We start from the raw sequence: 20,998 nt of genomic DNA, 5'->3' as shown, positions 1-20,998 counted from the left end.
TAAGCGTCCAACTTTAAAAAAAAATTTTTTTTTAACGTTTATTTATTTTTGAGACAGAGAGAGACAGAGCATGAACGGGGGAGGGTCAGAGAGAGGGAGACACAGAATCTGAAACAGGCTCCAGGCTCCGAGCTGTCAGCACAGAGCCCGACGCGGGGCTCGAACTCACGGACCGCAAGATCATGACCTGAGCCGAAGTCCGCCGCCCAACCGACTGAGCCACCCAGGCGCCCCAAGCGTCCAACTTTTGATATTGGCTCAGGCTCAGGTTGTGATCTCACACTAGTAGGATAAAGCCCCACCTTGGGCTCTGCACTGAGCTTGGAGTGTGCTTGGATTTCTTTCTCAACCCTCTCTGCCCCTCCCCTTCTCGTGCTCTCTTTCTCTATCTCAAAATAAATAAAAAATGTTTTTTCATGCATAAAGTAAAATACATAGGATTGCAAAACAAGCCAGTTATATTGAGGTACAGTTCTCAAAATACTGAAAAATAAACAAGTTTATGATATAGAACACATACAGGGACATACACAACACATTGCAGGATTAGGTTTTTAGTATTTTAGATTTTTCTTACCTACGTTAGAATGTAGTATAATTTTCCTTTTGGGGGATACTCTCCTAGGTTTGGTATGAAAGTTATAATAAGTTCATGGAATAAATCAGATTGTATTTTATCTTTTTATTTCTACAAAATTTTGTCTAAGATTAGAATTACCTCTTGAATATTTGCTGGAATCCATTCCTTTAAATAGTCTTATCTTTTTGTCTTGTTTTTTTGGGAATAGTAACTATTGATCCTACTTATTGAAGGCTTATAGACCTTTTCAGGTGTTCTGTTTGTTCTTGAGTCTCATTTGGTAAGACGTGTTTGCTTGGGAAGACACATTTCATCTAAACTTTCAAATTCATCACTTAGAGTTGTTCAGGGTGTCTTTTTAAAAAATTTCTTTTTACTAGGTCAATATTTAGGTCTTTTTTCATTTCTAATAGTGTTTATTTGTGTTTATGTTCTTGAAAAGTGTTTGTAGAAGTTTGCCATTTTTTTTCAGAGGTTTGCCATTTTTAGTAATATTTCTAATGACTGGATTTTTCATTTTTGTTGGTCCTCCATGTTGTACCATAGTTTTCTATATAATTTAGTTCTGTTATTATATCCTTTTATTATTTGTTGCTTGGGCTTCATCTTTTTTCACCTTTATTTGTACTCCTACCTATGTTTTCTTTTCTAATATATTTTTTATTCTTCAGTTCCATGCTTTTGACTTCCCTTGTGATTGCTTGTTTGACTCAAGATTTGTTTACAAGTATGTTTTGTATTTCCAAATGTATAGATTTCTGGTTCACTTCATTAGTAGTTTATGTCATTATTTTAACGAAATTGCTTTGTGGTCACAGATTGTAGTCTGTAGAGTCTTACTTATATTAGATCAAACTTCTTCATTATACTGTTTGTATCTTCTATATCCTTTCTAGTTGTGTGTATCACCTGATGTTTCAAATACTAACAAATAGATACCTTCTCTTGTGATTGTAGATTTGTTTCTCCTTAGATTATGAGTTTTTTGGCTTAAAATATTCTGAGCCACTTTTAGAGGGACACACAAATTTTTAATTGTCATTTTTTTTGTAGTAAATGAATCTTATTAGGGGCACCTATGTGGCTCAGTTGGTTAAGCACGAGACTCTTGATCTTGGATCAGGTTATGATCTTATGGTTTGTGAGATTGAGCCCTGCATTGGGCTGTGCACTGACAGCATGGAGCCTGTTTGGGATTTTCTCTTTCTCTTTCTCTCTCTCTCTCTCTGCCCCTTCCCTGCTTGCTTGCTCTCTGTCTCTCTTAAAATAAATAAACTTTACAAAAGTTTAAAATGAATCTTATTATATACTGACCCTCTTTATCTTTTAGGATGCATTTTGATTTAGTCTATCTTAATACAGTTATCTAAGATGTTTATTTTATTTCTTAAGTTTGTTTATTTAGAGAGAGTGTGCAAGCAGAAGTGGGGGAGGAAAAGAGTGAGAGGGAGAGAGAGAGAGAATCCCAAGCATGCTCTGCACTGTCAGCACAGAGCCCGATGTGGGACTCAAATTCATAAACCGTGAGATCATGACCTGAGCCAAAATGAAGAGTCGAATGCTCAACCAACTGAACCACCCAGGCACCTCTAAGCTGTTCTTTTTCAGTCTCTGCCTTATTTATCTTTTTCCATCTTTTTAATTTCAGCCTGTTGATATCTTTGATAAACTGCATATAGATGAACATTTTTTAAAATCTAGTTTGACAAATGGTTGTACAACTCTGACTGTACTAAACTGCTGAAGTGTAGGTACACTTTAAGTGGGTGACTTTTATGTGTATGTCTCAATAAAGCTCTAAAAATGCAGTCCCAGTCTCTTTTAGCAGTCATCGTTAGTCCATGTTTGATGATTCAGTTTGAATTAATATCTGTCACCTTGCTAGCTATTTCTGTTTGTTCCATCTGTTCTTTGTATCTTTTATTTTTCTATTTCCTCTTGGATTTATTGGGCATTATGATTCCATTTTATCTCCACAAGTGACTTCTTTATACTCCTTAATTTTTTTTTTTTTTACTGGTTGCTCTAGGTTTTTCAATATACACCTAATAAGAGCTAATCTTCAAATAATATTCCTCACATGTAGTATAAGGACCTTACAACAGTATATTCTCAGTTCTTCCTCCTATCCTTTGTGCTACTTGTTGTCATATATTTTACATATAGTACAAATATGTCATATGTGCTACTAGTCTTGCTTTAATCAGTTACCTTTCAGAGAAATTAAAAAAAAATTTAATGGTATTTATTTCCTTCAATTATTCCATTTTTCAGCATTCTATTTTTTTGTACAGATCCATGTTTCTGTCTGGTGTCATATTCCTTCTGCTTAAGAAATCTCTTTAACATGTCTTGTACTGCTGGTCAGCTGGCAGTGGATTTTTAGTTTTGTTTCTTTGGGAAAGTATTTCTCCAATTTTAAAATATATATTTGCTGGATATTGAAATCTGGGTTGTTGTTTTTCCTTCAACACTTAAAGTTACTCTTCTTGTCAGTAACCATGCAAGCCAGAATTCTGTTATAATTTTTGTTTATCTGCATGTAATGTGTTTTATCCTCTGGTTACTTTTAAGATTTTCCCTTTTGTTTTTAGCACTCTGAATATGAAATGACTTGTTGTATTTTTTGTTTTGTTTCCCTCTGAGTTTCTTGGACCTGTGGATTTCTATCTACCATGAAATTTGGAAAATTCTTGGTTATTCTTTCTTCAGATATTTCTTCTGTCCATTCCATATTCTTTTCTCCTCCTGGGATTCCCATTACACATACGTTAGATTAATTGATATTGATAGTAACTCTTTGATGCTCTTTTCTTTTTTCTTCTCATTATTCTCTTTGTGTTTCAGTTTCTGTTGTGTTAAATATTTCTATTGACTTATCTTTAAGTTCACTGATTCTTTGCTCCACTTTGGGAGTTGTCTGATGAGCCATTGAAGGCATTCTTCACATCTGTTACTGTGTTTTTCATTTCTAGCATGTCTGTTTGATTCTTACAGTTTTCATTTCTCTGCTTATATTAAGTATGTGATCTTGAATGTTTTTAACCTTTCTCTTAGAGCCTTTAGCATGTTAATTACAGTTATTTTAAATTCCCTGTTAGGTAATTTTAATATCTGTGTCCTATATGAGGCCAATTCTGTTGATTGCTTTGTCTCTTGGCAGTGTTTTGTTTTTTCTTTTTCCTATGCTTTGTAATTTTTTGTTGAAAACTGAATGTCTAGTGTAGGACAGTAGACTAAGGTAAATAGTTTTTATGCCTGGAAATGGGCATACCTTTTCTTCTGGTAGGCCTTTAATGTGGGGGATTTGAGTTAATATAGTCAGGAGTTGGGCTGGTTTTGAGGTTTGTTGTTTCTGTGGTTACCCTCATTGCACCACAGGCTTCAAATTCCTCTAACACTATCTTATTTTTAGATTAGGGGCTGGTTTGCCAGAGGCTTTTCTCAATGTCTTTTAGGTCTTCCATGTGTACAGCACTTCAGAGAGAGTCTGTCTCCAGCAGTATTCCACTCTTACTTGTTACAGGAAGTTGGAGGGCCAGAGTGTTCCCCATTGTTTTGATAAAGCCTCAGTCTTAGGCTGCATTGTGCCCCTGGATCTGGAGTGTTTGACTTTCTTAGTGCTCCTGCCCTACCACCAGCTATAGTCCTAGGCCCAAAGTATAGTCCTGTCCCTTTCTCAGATATGGTGGTTTCCCCAGTGTTCTAAGGGCACCAGTGTTTCTGATAGTAATGGATGAAACCTTTTATTCTGTAGAGGAAATAAGCAAGGTTTAGTGCTTCTGTATTGGCTGCTGCTCTCCTCCCTCAAGCCTTTACTATGGAGATCTCTTTCTCAAGGCTTTCATCCATCTTTTTTGTGTGTACCTGTTGGGGTCCATGAAGAAAAAGTGTACAAAAGCTTGTGAACTGTTTTGCTCCGTCAGGCTCCACACTCTCTAGCCAGCCAATACTTGGCCTCTGGCTAAATTATTCTTAACAGTTTCTGGCTTCATCTGCCCTGTCTGTCCTTAGATTTGGGGTTAGTTTGTTGCCCTGTGTGCTCACCTCTCTGGTTTCAACAAAAGTCATTAATTGAGTTTGGCCAGCTTTTTTTTTTTTTTTTTTTTTTTTTTCTAATTGAAAGGGTGGAAACAATCCTCTTCTACTCTATATCCTCATCAGAAATCAAAACTGTTTATTATGATATATTTGAAAATTTTTTACATCATTTCTTTTTTGTGTTTTTTTCCTTTCTTGCTTTTTATTGGATTTAGATGTTTCTTTCTCTTCTGCTAGTTTGACTTTTATAATTCCATTTGTTTTCTATTAGTGTTTATTACCTGAAAAAAAAGTCCCATCTGAGACTAAACAGAGTTTGATGTTGATAATTATCTCCATCTTCCTTTAAAAGTGTGTAAGGGCCTTAGAAGATCTCTATACGCTCTTCTTCCATTTCCAATCTTGTATCTTACTATTGTACATTTTTTATATCTCTAAATTATTAGACATTATTGTTCTATGGAGTCAGGGCTTATTTGGATTTGTCTACTTGTTTGCTGCGTTTTTGCTCTCTCTCACTTTTATTTAACAGTTTTTTTCCAATTTCAATCATGAATTGTAAACTCTCACTTTCTTAAAATAGGTGTACTTTTTTGCACTCTTATAGTTTAGCTAAATGTCCTGTTGTAGGATGAAATTTATTTTTTTAAGCACTACAGATTTTTCCTATTGATGTCTGATTTGTCTCCTCTTTTTTTTTTTTTTTTGTAGTTATTTATTTTGAGAGAGAGAGAACGTGCTAGCAGGGGAGGGGCAGAGAGAGAGACAGGGGGAGAGAGAAAACCCCAAGCTGGCTTTGCACTTCCAGCCCAGAGCCCCTTGTGGGGCTCAAACCCATGAACTGTAAGGTCATGACCTGAGCTGAAATCAAGAGTCAAGTACTTAAGCAACTGAGCCCCCCAGATGCCCCTGTCTTGTCTTCTCTTTAGCATTCTGTTTTGTTAAAATGTATCTTATTGAGGGTTTATTTGTATTTATCCTGTTTGGAATTGGTTGTGCTTCATGAATAGTAGATTCATATATATATTTCTTCCAGTTGTAAAAAATTCTCAACTATTGTTGTCTCTTAGACCATTATATCTAATCTTTTTGTTTTCTGTTTTATCCTGCAACCCCTATTAGGTGTATTTTGTACCTCCTTACTCTCTTTACCTCTTCTGGGACACTATCTTCAATGTATCTAATCTCCTATTTAATCCTTTAATTAATTTTTAATATGTTTGGCTATATTAACTTCTAGAAAATGTATTTGGTTGTTTTTCAAATTTGCTAAATGTTTTTTGATAGTTACTTGTTCTATGCTTATGTTTTTGCTTCCTCTTTTTATGTCTAAAAAAATTAAAAAAAATTTTTTTTGATGTTTATTTATTTTTGAGAGAGAGACAGAGCATGAGTAGGGGAGGGGCAGAGAGAGGGAGACACAGAATCCGAAGCAGGCTCCAGGCTCTGAGCTGTCAGCACAGAGCCCGACGCGGGGCTTGAACCCACGAACCACAAGATTATGACCTGAGCCGAAGTCGAACGCTTAACCGACTGAGCCACCCAGGCGCCCCTATGTCTAAAAATTTTAAACAAAATATTTTATATAAAGTCCTTACATGATTATTTTGTTATCTAGAGTTTTAAAAAAATCTGTCATTGCTATCCTTTTTTCTACTGTTTCTCACTCATCATCAATTTGGCGTTTTGTTTAATGTGTATAGTTTGTGATGATGGGTCATGGACTTGTATTGAGTGGTGCAAGGAGGAGTTCTATTTGTGGGAATTCTTTGCAGCTTATGTTGAAGGTGTGTCCCTCTCAAGTGTGGTTATTTGTTTAGTCGTAGGAGGAAAGATAGTAAAAAGAGGTTGTGGAAGAACATTTTGTAAGTAAGTACTAAGTACTTGAGCACTAAGAAGTTCACTGTTTATTTTGTAGACATATAGTGAGTCAGGAAGATGAGTAAAAGTAAGGATGAAGAAACCCAGAAGTGGTAGAATGTTTTGGAGTTTAAATCTATTAGATGATGTGGATCTTTTATTAAAACTTGAGGCAGGTTTGGGGCACCTGGGTGGCTCAGATGGTTAAGCGACTGACTTCGGCTCAGGTCATGATCTCGCAGTTTGTGAGTTCAAGCCCTATGTCAGGCTCTGTGCTGACAGCTCAGAGCCTGGAGCCTACTTCAGATTCTGTGTCTCCCCCTCTCTCTACCCCTCCCCTACTCACGCTTTGTGTCTCTCTGTCTGTCAATAATAAATAAACGTTAAAAAAAAAATAGCTCAAAAAAAAAACTGCAGGCAGGGTCATTTTCATAGAGTGAGACAGAATAGATATAATAATAGTAACAACCAAGGATTTATTAAGTATCTGTTAAATTTCAGGCATTGTGTGAGACTCCTTGCATAAACTTTTTTCATATGACTGCTACAACATAGACTTTAAATTTTTTAAAGATTTTATTTACTTTTGAGAGACAGATATAACACAGACTTTAAATTCGAGTGGTAATATCTATGCTTATAACAGTGTACTGAAATTGGATGGGATTAGATAACTTTACTATGGGTGAAAAACTATAAAATGAGGAGCCAGATTTTCCTGTCTTTGGTTATAAAATACCTACTGTTTCAGACCCCTAATAGAATATTTCGGGGTTGAGAGAAATCAGGCTGCATGAAGCTTGAATGGGAAGACTACCTCATGTCAGTCAACTTAAGGTCTATATAATTTCTTAGCATGTTCTATAATTACAATAAATTAAGCAGCTAGCATATATTGAGTTCTTACTATATATTAAGGCCTGCTGCATGTAATCTCTCATTTAATACTAAAGACAACTAAATGAAAAATTGGTCTTATTTTTATATACATTTTTCAGATGAGGAAATAGAGACTCAAATATTATAACTAGTTTAGATAATGACCGAATAACAAGTCAGAGTTCAAAACCAGTCCATGCTCTATAAAAAGACTGTGCTGTACATGGGAGGAATGTAAAAGTGCACATGACACATTTTATGACATCAGGGATTTTACAGTTCAGTAAATGGTGATGGTACTTTTCAGTCAGTCTGTACTTTCTTTTGAGAACTGGAAATAGGAGTCAAATTCATCATATTCCTGTATCTACTCATTTGTGTGGCACTGCCTGTTGCACAATTTAATACCTTCAAGTTCTGTGTAAACATTTTTAAAGTTTATAGATATTTATTGTATAAATGAAAATAATTGAGCTGTAGGAAGAGTTTTTGATATGGACCTTAAGTATTCCTTGGATGGCTTGAGTTTTAAAGCACTTGTATACTTTTTTCTTTTTAGTATTTAACTATTTGTTAAAAAGAACTTTATCTGTAACTCATAATAACATTTTATATAATGTTACTGAGGTATAAAATGGAGAGGTAGAAATATATAAGTTTTTTCGGGTCTTTATAGTCTGAGTATTTATATTTTTAATTACTAGAATCAGATCAATAGTAACCATCTTCGAAGAGCGGAACAAGAGGTGATCAGTCTACATGAGAAGGTGCAGTATCTTTCTGCACAGAACAAAGGACTACTTACTCAATTAAGTGAAGCAAAGCGCAAACAAGCAGAGATTGAATGTAAGGTAAATATATCAACTACCTAATGTTTTTGTCAAAATAATAATGCCTTTTTGTTTTGTCTCATTATTATCTTAAAACCAAATAAAACCAAAAAGAACTAGCTTTGTTTCCAACTTTTCCTGAACTTGGTTTGGTGGTTGCTTTCAGACAAGGTTAACTCATCATGCCTTGAGGTGGATTTCAGGCAGGAAACTTCATTTTCACCTACTTGGTTAAATGCTAGTGTAGGGAATTAAGTTAGCCAGGTGGTTGAAAATTGATATCTCTGTACAATTTTTATTTTGACTTGTAACCCTTTAAAAACGAAGTTTTAAAAATCGTAACCAAAAAGGTAATTTAGAGAGGTTAGGGCAACTCTGCTTTGATTGGTACCTTATCAGTAGACATTCAGTATTGATAAATGTTTTCTGGGTAGAAAGCAAAAGAAGTTTGTATATACCAATGGGTTGGGGAAATTGTGTGCATTTCCCATTACTTTAATTTGTTTTTTTAAATTTTGTGTGTGTAAAGTGTTTGGATTTATAAAGCATCAAAAAATATTTGAATGCAAGTAAATTTTTTCTTGAAATTAATCTACAGTATAACAGTGGTGAGAGGGTGAGGGGATGTGGAGTGGGGTAGAAGGAGAGAGAAAGTGAAAGAGATAGTGTATGTGTGTTTGAGAGAGAGAGAAATAACTAAAGAGATGACTGTGATCTGAGCATTAGAATGGATTACTGAAGACAAGTTACAGGATTTTAAAAATAAACTAGTCATCCATCTTTCCATGGTGAGATAGCAGGAATGATGCCCTTTAGAGATTTCAGCCTTATTATTCTATGATAAGAAATAAGACTTTCAATGGCACATGTAAAGCTGTAATTCCATCAACTTGTTCTGGTGTCATTAAAAACCAAGAGTGAAGCTTGAATGGTTTATCAGTGTCACTGAAATCCAGAGATGAAATTACATCCTAATAAATATGCATGGCTGTTACAATTTACACTGACAGAAATCTGTAGGCAGTACTGAAATTTGTACTAACTTAAAATTAGTACCTCTGGAAAGTTATAACTAGACTAATTTAAAAATAAAGTGATGTGACATGAGGTTGTATCAATTTGATTCATCTTTCTAATGTGTGATTGAGTTTTTATGATGTCGTATCGTCTATGCTGACTTATTTTTAATAAAGAACTAAACTTAATCTTTTTTTCATTACTGGTGTAAGTTTTCCTTAAACATTGGTTGATAACACTATGACTTGATTTAATATTGCTCCTCAAATGCCTTAGTAACTTAAGCTAAGTAAAGTGTCCTTTGGAAATAAATATTTGTTGAATTTGCTGATGAAAATATATATACATATATGTATTTTTTTAATTTAAGCAATGGGCTCAGATTCAGAATTTTAGAGAATTTTAAGAACCAATATATATTTTGTTTAATCTTTAACTGTTCATTAATAAATATGTAAAATATGTTAAAGATGCTGATTCCCCTATCTCCCCCTGTGTTTACACTGTATATTGATTTATTCAATCTTTTGTAATACCTTTTGTAGATTTTGAGAATGACCGGTATGTTGTTACCCTAGCACCTAGTACATTCTAATTAAGTGTATATATTTACCTTGTTATCTTGGAATAGTTCAGGAACAAATCTAACTTTTTCAAGGAAGCTAGTCCTTTAATTGTGTAAATCTGATTAATTTTCATTTATTTTTTTAAGGCTTTTATTTTCAGAGAGACAGGACATGAGTGGGGGAGGAGCAGAGAGAGAGGGAGAATCTCAAACGGGCTGCGCCCTGTCAGTGCAGATCCCTAAGAGGGGCTCAAATTTACGAAACTGTGAGATCATGACCTGAGCCAAAATCAAGAGTCAAATGCTCAACTGACTGAGCCACCCAAGCACCCCTGATTAATTTTCATTTAGTTCTACATGATTATAGCTTATAATTTGTTGGTAAATAATTATTCAGATTCATTTTATTTTTCATTTATGTAAAATATCAGGATACTGTTTTTAATATTAATGTTATTTTCTCTCTATAACTGTGTTTGAATATTCCCACTTAAAAATGAAACTAGTACAAGTCTGTGATCTCCAATATGAAAATTCAAAATACTCTGAAACCCAAACGTTTTCTCATAAATTTCACACACATTCATTTGGATAATTTTTATTGTATCCCACTTGGTGTGTATTTTTATACTTTACTGTTTCATTGTGTTTAACACTGAGCATACTGTTTCATTATGGGTGTTGTTGCCACTAGAGAATACTAAGGTGCCACTAATACTACTAAGGTATGCACCTTATTACTTTTCTAAAATCTAAAAAATCTCAAGTTCCAAGACACACCTTGTGCCTAAGATTTTAGTAATGAGATTATGGGATTTGCTACATAAATATAAATTTGAAGATGACTGAAATATTTTAAATTTTCTGGTTCTACAAATATAGAGAGATATATAGACATAGATATATGTATGTCCATGAGAAAAGATGTATTAATTATGAATTTGCAAAATTGTATGATAAGAAATTTTAAGTGAGGAAAATCAAAGTATTTTACTATGATTATAACATTATGCCTACATGGAATAATGATAGGAAGGAAACAGGAAGAAAATAAACCTACTGCTTATATATAATATAAATTTTGCTAGCTTAATACATACTCGTAATGCTTTGATTGTTTAACTGAGTATAAATCAAAGCAATCCGTCCCCTTTTACCTCATTCTGTTTCTGATTCTACCACATACCCCTTTTACTTTTTGCTAGGTAACTGCTTTTATTATTTTCTGATATATCCTTTTAGAGTTTCTTTTAGGCAAATACTAGCAAGTAAAAATATATAATTTTTCTTTTCACTTTCTTACATGAAAGTTAACATACTGTATGCTCTTCTTTTTTTTATTTTTTTTTTGTCACTATATTTTGTAGAGCTTTCAATATCAGTGCTTGAAGAGTCTTATTAGTTTCTAAGGTATATTGTTTTCCATTGCATGGATGTGCTATAGTGTACTTAACTAGGTCCTTACTGGTGTGCACATGGATTGTTCCCAGTGTTTTGCTGTCACAGGCACTGTATAGTGAATAACCTTATACATATATAATTTCAGACATATAGAGTTATATCTACATATTCCTATAGAGGTATATCTATGTGTTCCTGTAATTTGATTGTTTGGTCAGTGGGTAAATATATTTGTACTTTCATAGATTTTGTCAGATAACACTCCTGACAGTTGTGCCATTTTGTACTTTGACCAGCAGGGCATGATAATACCTGTTTCTCTATTGTGTTACTTACAAAGTATATAGCCAGACTTTTCATTCTAAATAGATGCTATTTTAGGACATGTTTTGTATATTTTACAACAGTGATTCTCAAATAGGATTGGGAGGAGGTGAGATTATGAGACTTCAAAGAAGGATGGCATCTAATTATGTATTTGTCAAATACTTGGGCAGCTTTTATTTGTCAGTCTTATAGGCACTGGGGATTCAGTAGTGAAGAAGGTGGACACAATGTTTAGTGAGACAGTAAAGTAAAAAATACATAGGATTATCACGAATGATGTACTATAAAGTGGGAGGTAAGGAGAATTGGCAATAAAGATGGAGTGCTAGGAAGTGGTATCAAAGGTGGGGCGTGAAGAATAGCACAGAAGCAACCATATGAAGAGCCAGGGGAAGATCCTCGCATGAAAAAGGTCACAGAGTTCAAGATCCAAAAGCAGGAAAGAACCTGTTTGCTGAGACTTCTATAAAGCAAAAAGCTAATGAAACAAAGCTAGAGAAGCAGGTTGGGATTCCACTTCTTACCATGTAAAATTTTAGAGTCCATGCTGTGGGAGGCCACTGAAGGTTTTAAGCAGGAAATCAACTGACTTTTTTTTTTCTGTTTTGCTGTATTTGCTTCAGATTTCTTTTTTTCACTGTTAATTTTGAAATATTTTTATGTTTACACAAAAGCAGCAAAAATAGTACATAGAGTTACCATATGCCTTTTAATCAGCTTCTTCTAATGTTGACATCTTACATGTTAACATCTAACATGGTACATTTATCAGTACTGAGAAATGAATGATGGTACAATGTTATTACTAAACTATAGACTTTATTCAAATTTCCTCATTATATCTCCATCTCTTCCATTCTGTGACAGTTTCTTAATGCTTTCTTATCTTTCCTTACCTTGACTATTGAAGAATACTGGTCAGATATTTTGTAGAATATCCCTCAGTTTGGGATTGTCTGTTTTCTCCTGATTAGACTGAGGTTATGTATTTTAGGAAAGAATACAGAGTTGAAGTGTCCTTCTCAGCACATCATATCAGAAGACACTTCGTATAAATATATCTTACGGTTAATGCTGGTAACCTTGGTCATTTAAGTTGGCGTCTGCCAGCTTTCTCCACTACAGAACTTTTTTTCTCTTATACTTGGTTCATTATAAGCAAGTTACTAAGGCCAGCCTGCAGTCTGATGGCAGGCAGGGGTGTTAAGCCATACCTCCTTAAGGAAAAAGTATTAGGGGCACCTGGGTGGCTCAGTCGGTTAAGCGTCCGACTTTGGCTCAGGTCATGATCTCGCGGTTCGTGAGTTGGGGCCCCGTGTCGGGCTCTGTGCTGACAGCTCAGAGCCTGGAACCTGTTTCAGATTCTGTGTCTCCCTCTCTCTCTCTGACCCTCCCCCGTTCATGCTCTGTCTCTCTCTGTCTCAAAAATAAATAAACGTTTAAAAAAATTTAAAAAAAAAAAGAAAAAGGAAAAAGTATTAAAGAATTTGTGGGTATATGTTAAAACCACCACAGTAATTAATAAATATTGGGGGGGAACTATTTTAAGGCTATGCATATATGCTTAAAGTTTCAGCAACTAATTTTAGCATTTAAGCATTTATTAGGGGATATTGCTTGTAGCAATTAATGTAGTTATTTTTTAAAGGAATATACATGCCATTGTGTGTGGAGGTAGGTTTAAGGTGAGTTTGGAGAGAGATGTGATATGAGATCATCAGGAAATAGCACAGGACAGAGTAGCTAGCTTGGGCCCAGCTGTTAGCATTTAAATAAAGAGAAATAGATAAATTCACAATCTATTTTTATAGAGAACCAATAAGACTTGGTGATTAGAGAGGGGGAAGATTAAGGTAAATTTTGGGTTTTTTACTTGATTAACATAATTTCATGTAATTTATAATATACATTTGAAAGTATTAATAAATTTACATAGCTAAATGTATATGTAATTTACATAAAATAATTTTGATTAGTATAATTTTTATAAATTGTTAATTAACATTAGTAAAGTAGTAGTTCTCTATTACTATTTTTTTTCTTAGAAGGCAACCTCTTAATTTTTTTTTAATGTTTTTATTTATTTTTGAGATAGAGACAAAGCATGAATGGGGGAGGGTCAGAGAGAGAGAAAGGGAGACACAGAATCTGAAGCAGGCTCCAGGCTCCAAGCTGTCAGCACAGATCCTGACGTGGGGCTCGAACTCCATGGACTGTGAGATCATGACCTGAGCCAAAGTCAGACGCTTAACCAACTAAGCCACCCAGGCGCCCCTCTATTATTATTTTTTAATGTTTATTTTGAGAGAGAGTGAGTAAGTGCATACGGGCTGGGGCAGGGCAGAGAGAGAGAGGGAGAGAGAGAGAATCCCAAGCAGGCTCCTGCTTGTCAGCACAGACGACTGACGAGGGGCTCCATCTCATGAACTATAAGGTCATGACCTGAGCTGAAATCAAAAGTTGGATGCTTAACTGAGCCTCCCAGGCATCCCTGTATTACTTTTTAAAAAATTACTTCTAAAACTTAGTGGCTTAAAATAGCAATAAGCACTAATATCCTAGAATTTCTGTAAATCAGAAATTCAGGAGCAGCTTAGCTGGTGCTCTCTAGAGTTTAGAGTTTAGAGTCTCTTATGAGAATGCAGTCATTTGAAGGCTAACCTGAAGGATAAAGTGTTTTAGGTGGCTCTCTCCCATGGTTGGTGCTAAATTTCTCCTAAGGTTACCACCCTGTACATTTTTTATACTAATGATTGCTAAATTGCAACTGAAGTAAATGGAGGAGCAAAATATTTTTGTATACTCTATATTTCTCTAACGTATTTTTTTCATATTTTGTTACTTCCAGATCAGTATAATTTGGCACAGATATTGTAGAATACAGTTTTGGGGTTTTTCTTTATGAAATTTTGAGGTAGTAGAGTTAAATATTATACTTTTCCTAGGAAGGTTAGAATTATGATATAATCTAATTTCAGTTCTCTTTAGCATAATGTAAAAATTCATTGACATTTATTGCCTCAGAAAGAATATAATTTTTAAATATTGTCTAGCTAATATACTCTCTCAGCATCCATATTGCCTGTTAATCTGTTGTCCTTATTAGGTATTTGAAAGTTGTCAATATTTGTTCTTTTTTTTTTTAATTTTTTAAATGTTTCTTTATTTTTGAGAGAGAGAGAGAGTCAGCATGAGTGGGCAAGGGGCAGAGAGAGTGGGAGACACAGAATCCCAAGCAGGCTCCAGGGTTTGAGCTGTCAGCACAGAGTCTGCTGTTGGGCTTCAACCCATGAATCATGAAGTCATGACCTGAGCCGAAGTCGGATGCTTAACCGAATGAGCCACCCAGGCTCCCCAATATTTGCTCTTACATAAAAAATGAGCAGCTTTCACAGTCAACAGTGATACGAATTTTTAATTAATTAAGTTCATTTTTATTTTAACATTTTATGCAACATTTATTTATATGAGTGGTGTTTATTTTTATTTATTTTTGAGAGAGAGACTGCGCATGAGCCAGAGAGGGGCAGAGAGAGAGAGAGAGAGAGAGAGAGAGAGAGAGAGAGAGAGAGAGACACACAGAATCGGAAGCAGGCTCCAGGCTCTGAGCTGTTCGCACAGAGCCCAACGCGGGACTCAAACTCATGAACTGTGAGATCATGAGCTGAGCCAAAGTTGGACGCTTAACCTACTGAGCCACCCAGGCACCCCATGAGTGGTGTTTCTCAATGCTTAAAGATGGAATGCTATTCTATATATTTGGTCTTCATTTTATATCAAGTTCAGGAGATAATGGCAATTTTTTTCTCTCATTTAATCTATTTGTTATTTTTTAAATTTGAAGCAGATTACAAGTGTTTATGTTTTATTTTTGGTTTATTACATGGTTTATTTTTGGTTTATTTTGTTTCTTCCCTAGAACAAGGAAGAAGTGATGGCTGTGAGACTCCGGGAAGCAGATAGCATAGCTGCTGTGGCTGAATTACAGCAGCACATTGCTGAGCTGGAAATCCAGGTACCATATGAAAATAATAAAGGACACACAAAAATAAGGCAATAGTTTCTCCTTCCCTCTGCCCCTTTCCTGCACCATTTACATCTTCCTCCTAATAACTGTGATTGTTATTTTTTTGTGTTTGTTTCTGTTTTTTAAATTTTTTTTTAATGTTTGTTTATTTTTGAGAGAGAGACAGAATGTGAGTGGAGGAGGGGGTGAGAGAGAGGGAGGCACAGAATCCAAAGTAGGCTCCAGGCTCTGAAGTGTCAGCACAAAGCCCAATGCGGGGCTTGAACTCACGATGGTGAGATCTTGACCTGAGCCGAAGCCAGATGCTTAACCTACTGAGCCCCCCAGGTGCCCCGAGTGATTGTTATTTTCAACACTTGTTCATTTCCAAGTCCATTTTTTTTGGTTGTGGTAAAATACATTTAACATAAAATTTACTCTTTTAAAGTATACAGTTCTGTGACACTAAATACATGGACATTGATCTGCAGCCAGTCTCTAGATCTCTTTTCATCTTGCAAAATTGGAAGTTGACCTATTGAACATGTCCTAATACCCCTCTTCCTCAAACCCCCAGAAACCACCATTCTGCTTTTCATCTCTGAATTAGACTATTCTAGGTACCTCATATAAGTAAGATGACACAGTATTTGTCTTTTTGTGACTGGCTTATTTCACTTAGCATAGTGTCATCAAGGTTTATCCATGTTGTATGTGAAAACATGTATTTCCTTTTTAAGACTGAGTGATATTCTGTTGTATGTGTATACCGCATTTTGTTTATTTCTCCATTGGTGAACACTTGGGTTGCTTCCTCCTTTTGGCTATTGTGTTAATGCCGCTATGAACATGGTTGTACCCGTTCGTTTGAATCGCTGCTTTCAATTCTTCGGGATTTACCCAGAAGTGGGATTGATGGATCATGTGATAATTTTGTGTTTAATTTTTTAAGGAATTGCTGTACTATTTGCCATAGCACCATTTTACATTCTCACTAGCCAATGCACAAGGTTCTTATTTCGCCACATTCTCACCAACACTTGTCAATTTTCTGGGGGTTTTGTTGTTGCTTGTTTGTTTTTTTATAATAGCCATTCTGATCAGTGTGAAGTGGTAGCTCATTGTGGTTTTGATTTCCATTTCCCTAATGATTAGTGATGTTGACCGTCTTTTCATTTGCTTATTTGCCATTTGTGTATTTTCTTTAAAGAATCAGGTTGTTGTTGAGTTGTAGAAGTTGCTTATATATTCTCAGTGTCAGTTCCTTATCAGACTATAATTTGCAAATGTTTTCTCCCTTCCTTTGGGTTGCCTTTTTGTTCTCTTATTGTTTTTTGATGCACAAAAGTTTTTATTTTTGTTAAATTTACCTATTCCCCCCCCCACCCTTTTCAGATTTTTATTTAAATTCTGATTAGTTAACATAGTGTAATAGTGTTTTCAGGAGTGGAATTTAGTGATTCATCACTTAACATATAACACTGTATGCTCAGCACAACAAATGCCCTCCTTAATACCCATCACCCATTTATCTACCCTGTTTGTTCTATATAGTTAAGAGTCTCTTATGGTTTATTTCACTCTCTCTTTTTTTTTCCCCTTCCCATATGTTCATCTGTTTTCTTAAATTCCACATATGAGTGAAATCATGTAGTATCGTCTTTCGCTGCCTGACTTATTTTGCTTACCATAATACACTCTACCTCCATCCATATCATTGTTTTTTAGAGTTTATTTATTTTGAGAGAGAGACCGAAAGAGAGAAAGAGCACGTGGGGGAGGGGCAGAGAGAGAAGGAGAGAGAGAATCCCAGGCAGGCCCTACACTGCCAGCAAAGAGCCCAATGTGGGGCTCAAACCCATGAACTGAACTGTGAGATGATGACCTGAGCCAAAACCAAGAGTTGGACGCCTAACAAACTGAGCCACCCAGGTGCCCCCATCCTCATCATTGCAAATGTCAAAATTTCATTCCTTTGGATGGCTAACTAATTTCCTACTTCTTCTTTCGTTGCCTCTGCTCTCAGTCCAATTTTGAGTGAAAGTTTATCATATTTGTACATTGCCAAAGCAATTTTCAAATGAGAATTCAAAAAGAAATGTTTTTTTTCACTCTATGTCTTATTTCTTATACAGTATAAGGTAGTAAATTTCTAATATGGGAAAAGTATTATGTTTAAAATCTTATTTCTTTAAAAATGTGTTATATTCTGTTCCAAGCTATAATAGAGTTTTTGCTACAGCATTTAGAATGTCTTCCTACTTGAAATATCCTTTGGTCTTAAATTTCAGTTCAGAATTTGCTTAGTTTTTTTTTTTTTTTTTAATGTTTTTTTTTTTATTATTTATTTTTGGGACAGAGAGAGACAGAGCATGAACGGGGGAGGGGCAGAGAGAGAGGGAGATACAGAATCGGAAACAGGCTCCAGGCTCTGAGCCATCAGCCCAGAGCCTGACGCGGGGCTCGAACTCCCGGACCGGGAGATCGTGACCTGGCTGAAGTCGGACGCTTAACCGACTGCGCCACCCAGGCGCCCCAGAATTTGCTTAGTTTTTAAGACATATATATTATAGCCTCATCTTTTGATCTGCATCAAAAGTAATTAAAAACACATTATGATTTGTATAAGTTTATAAAAAGATAGCTTTTGTGTTCTGTTGGTAATATTCCCTGTAAAGTAACACATATGCAGGAAAACTTTAGACATGAACTGACTGCATAATATATTTGTAATCAGCAATTTAAATCATGGTATCACAGGCAATTCTAGTTTAAGCCTATAGTTTTCCAACATCAAGAAAATTCTAAAATTTTGCTACATTTCTGTACGTCTTAGTCACAAACAGCAAGATTTATATCACTCTTTTTATTTATTCTGAAATAGTAATTAAAACGAAGAGCCTGATATGCGGCATGTCTTGTTTAAAATGAAATATAACATCTGTTTTGAAAAATAGAAAATGCATGAAATTTTTACCATCAGGAGTATGTTGGCATCAAATGGCTTTTGATTAAATAATCACTGGCATCCTAATTGCTAAATTCATTGGCACTTTTTCAGTATTTATCCTGCTTGAGTTTATTTCATTTGTCATTGTTAGCCAATCATCCTCTTTACATTCTCTCCTCTCTTGGCTTTCCTGCACCACTCACTTTTGCCTCTCTTCTTTCTTGTTTATTGTTTTTCAGTCTAAACATTCAGTTCTGAATGTTTATATTCTTCTGAAAATCCAAGTTTTTGGCTTTTTGAGAGCTGTGCTCAAATGAAAGGTCTCACATGGCTTCAGGAGCTATCTTGTATGACAACAAATCCTAATGTAACTCCAGGCATAGCATGTTTCCCCTAACCAATAATTTTAAACCTTTTTTAAAAGCCATTTTAAAAAATACTAACACAACATACAGAGAAGTTCATAATACAAAGCAACAACATAATATGGGTAAACACATTACCCATATAATCACTGTTAAGGTCAAGATAGAGGATATTGCCTATACCCCAGAAGTCTACCCAATCATACCCTACTCCCTTATCTTGAGTTTTTTGGTAATCGCTCCTTTGCTTTTCCTTATAATTGTGTCATCTTTATATGCCTTTCTGTACAGTTTAATTTTCCCTGTTTCTGAATTTTGAGTAGAGTCTTATTGAATATTTTAATTTTTGTCTGTTCTTTGTTCAACATTATTTTAGAAAGAGTAATCATTTTTATTGTTGTACATGTTCCATTTTATGAAAACATCATATTGTATCTCTCCATTTTAATATTAGTGGTCATTTGGGTGTTCCCCAGTTGGGACTGTTTTGAACAGTGCTGTGATTATGAGCAATGTTGTGCACTATACTGACCACATGTACATGTTTCTCTAGCATGTATACCAAAACTATTCCAAAGTGTGGAATAGTTATGTCACAGAGCATGCAAATCTTCAACTTTATTTTCCAAAGGGCTTGTACCAGTTTAAACTCCCAGCAGCAGCATATGCAAGTTCTTGCTTGTTCCATATCCTCTTCAACACTTGGTGGTGAGAGATGCTTTAACTTGTGCCATTCTGATGGGTACACATTGATATTTTGTCATGGTTTTAATTGCCATTTACCTGATCGCTAATGATGTTGGCCACTTAGATTTCCTCTTTTTTAAAGTACCTGCTAAAGTCTTTTTGTATGTATTTTTCTACTGGGTTGTCTTTTTCTTTGGATGTGTAGTTCTTTATTTATTGAGATTATGTTTTGCAAATACCTACTCCTACTCTGACTTGTCTTTCATTGTTGTTTTTTAACTTGTATCTTTTGATGAGTGGAGTAATAGTTTTAATGGACAGTAGACCACTCCCCCCGGAAGTTGCACAGGCATTTCAAATTCAACATGTTTAAAATTATATGTGTTCCTAGGAGTGCCTGGGTGGCTCAGTCGGTTAAGCGTCCGATTTCGGCTCAGGTCATGATCTCCTGGTCCGTAAGTTGGAGCCCTGCATCGGGCTCTCTGCTGTCAGTTTAGAGCCTGGAGCTTGCTTTCGGATTCTGTGTCTCCCTCTCTCTCTGCCCTTCCCCCACTCACGCTCTGTCTCTCTCTGTCTCTCAAAAAATGAATAAACATTAAAAAAAATTTTTTTTAATTATATGTGTTCCTATTTCATTCCCTCCAAATTTTTTTTTGTATTAAGCCTTCTTTTTTTTTTTTAATTTTATTTATTTATTTTGAGCAAGAGAGAGACAGAGAGCATGAGTGGGAGACAGGCAGAGAGAGAGAGAATCCCAAGCAGGCTTCACACTGTCAGAGCAGAGCCTGATGGAGGGCTTAGTCTCACAAACTGTGAGATCATGACCTGAGCTGAAAGCAAGAGTTGGGACGTTTAACTGACTGAGCCACTCAGATGCCCCTGTATCTCAAGTCTTGATCAATGGTATCATCTCTTACTGAATTGTTCAACCTAGTAGGAACTTCACTTACACGTTTTTTTTAGCCCTTTACATCAAGGCTATATATATAGAGAGAGTATATAAACTTTCAACTTTACTGGATAATACCAAATTATTTTTACAAAATGCTTGTTCTAGTTAACATTTCTACCAACCTTTTACCTACTCACCTACTCTTGTAGATTGGCTTTCAGATAATTTTTAATAACCCATACAGACTGATGTGTCTTGCCTAGCTCTTCAGTTCCTTCAAAAGAGAAAAGTGCTGAGTAAATCTAAAACTAAATCAAAGGTCATTTTAATTTCAGAAACTTTTCTTTCACTCTTTCTTAGCCTTTCTATTCCCCCAGCCATTCCCTGAATTCTTCTGTCCCCAGCCTTACCTGAACTATTGTAACTTCCTTGCCAGTTCTCTTTTCTCTAGCCTCAGCTCTTCGACAAAGCTATCAGAATTAGCTTTCTACAACATAAAAAACTTTTATTGACTGTCTTTTACCTAGCAAATCATATCAAAGTTCCTCAGCATAAAATGCTTACCTTCTCATTGTTGCCCCAATCTGCATTACCTATC

General features: G+C 35.3%; 1 protein-coding gene across 1 annotated transcript in view; it reads left to right on the top strand.

Annotated features, from left to right (window-relative positions):
* The window catches only part of EVI5 (ecotropic viral integration site 5), a 234,628-nt gene that overhangs the window by 151,325 nt on the left and 62,305 nt on the right, over positions 1 to 20,998 (top strand). Inside the window, exons 17-18 of the mRNA XM_043575573.1 lie at positions 8,065 to 8,211; positions 15,420 to 15,515. Coding sequence (XP_043431508.1) covers positions 8,065 to 8,211; positions 15,420 to 15,515 — 243 coding nt within the window. The remainder of the gene's footprint in view (positions 1 to 8,064; positions 8,212 to 15,419; positions 15,516 to 20,998) is intronic.

The sequence above is a fragment of the Prionailurus bengalensis genome, chromosome C1 (assembly GCF_016509475.1).
Source record: "Prionailurus bengalensis isolate Pbe53 chromosome C1, Fcat_Pben_1.1_paternal_pri, whole genome shotgun sequence".
In the NCBI taxonomy this organism is placed as follows: Eukaryota; Metazoa; Chordata; class Mammalia; order Carnivora; family Felidae; genus Prionailurus; species Prionailurus bengalensis.
The sequence above is the reverse complement of the archived record's forward strand: the minus strand, read 5'-3'. Positions and strand labels throughout refer to the sequence as shown.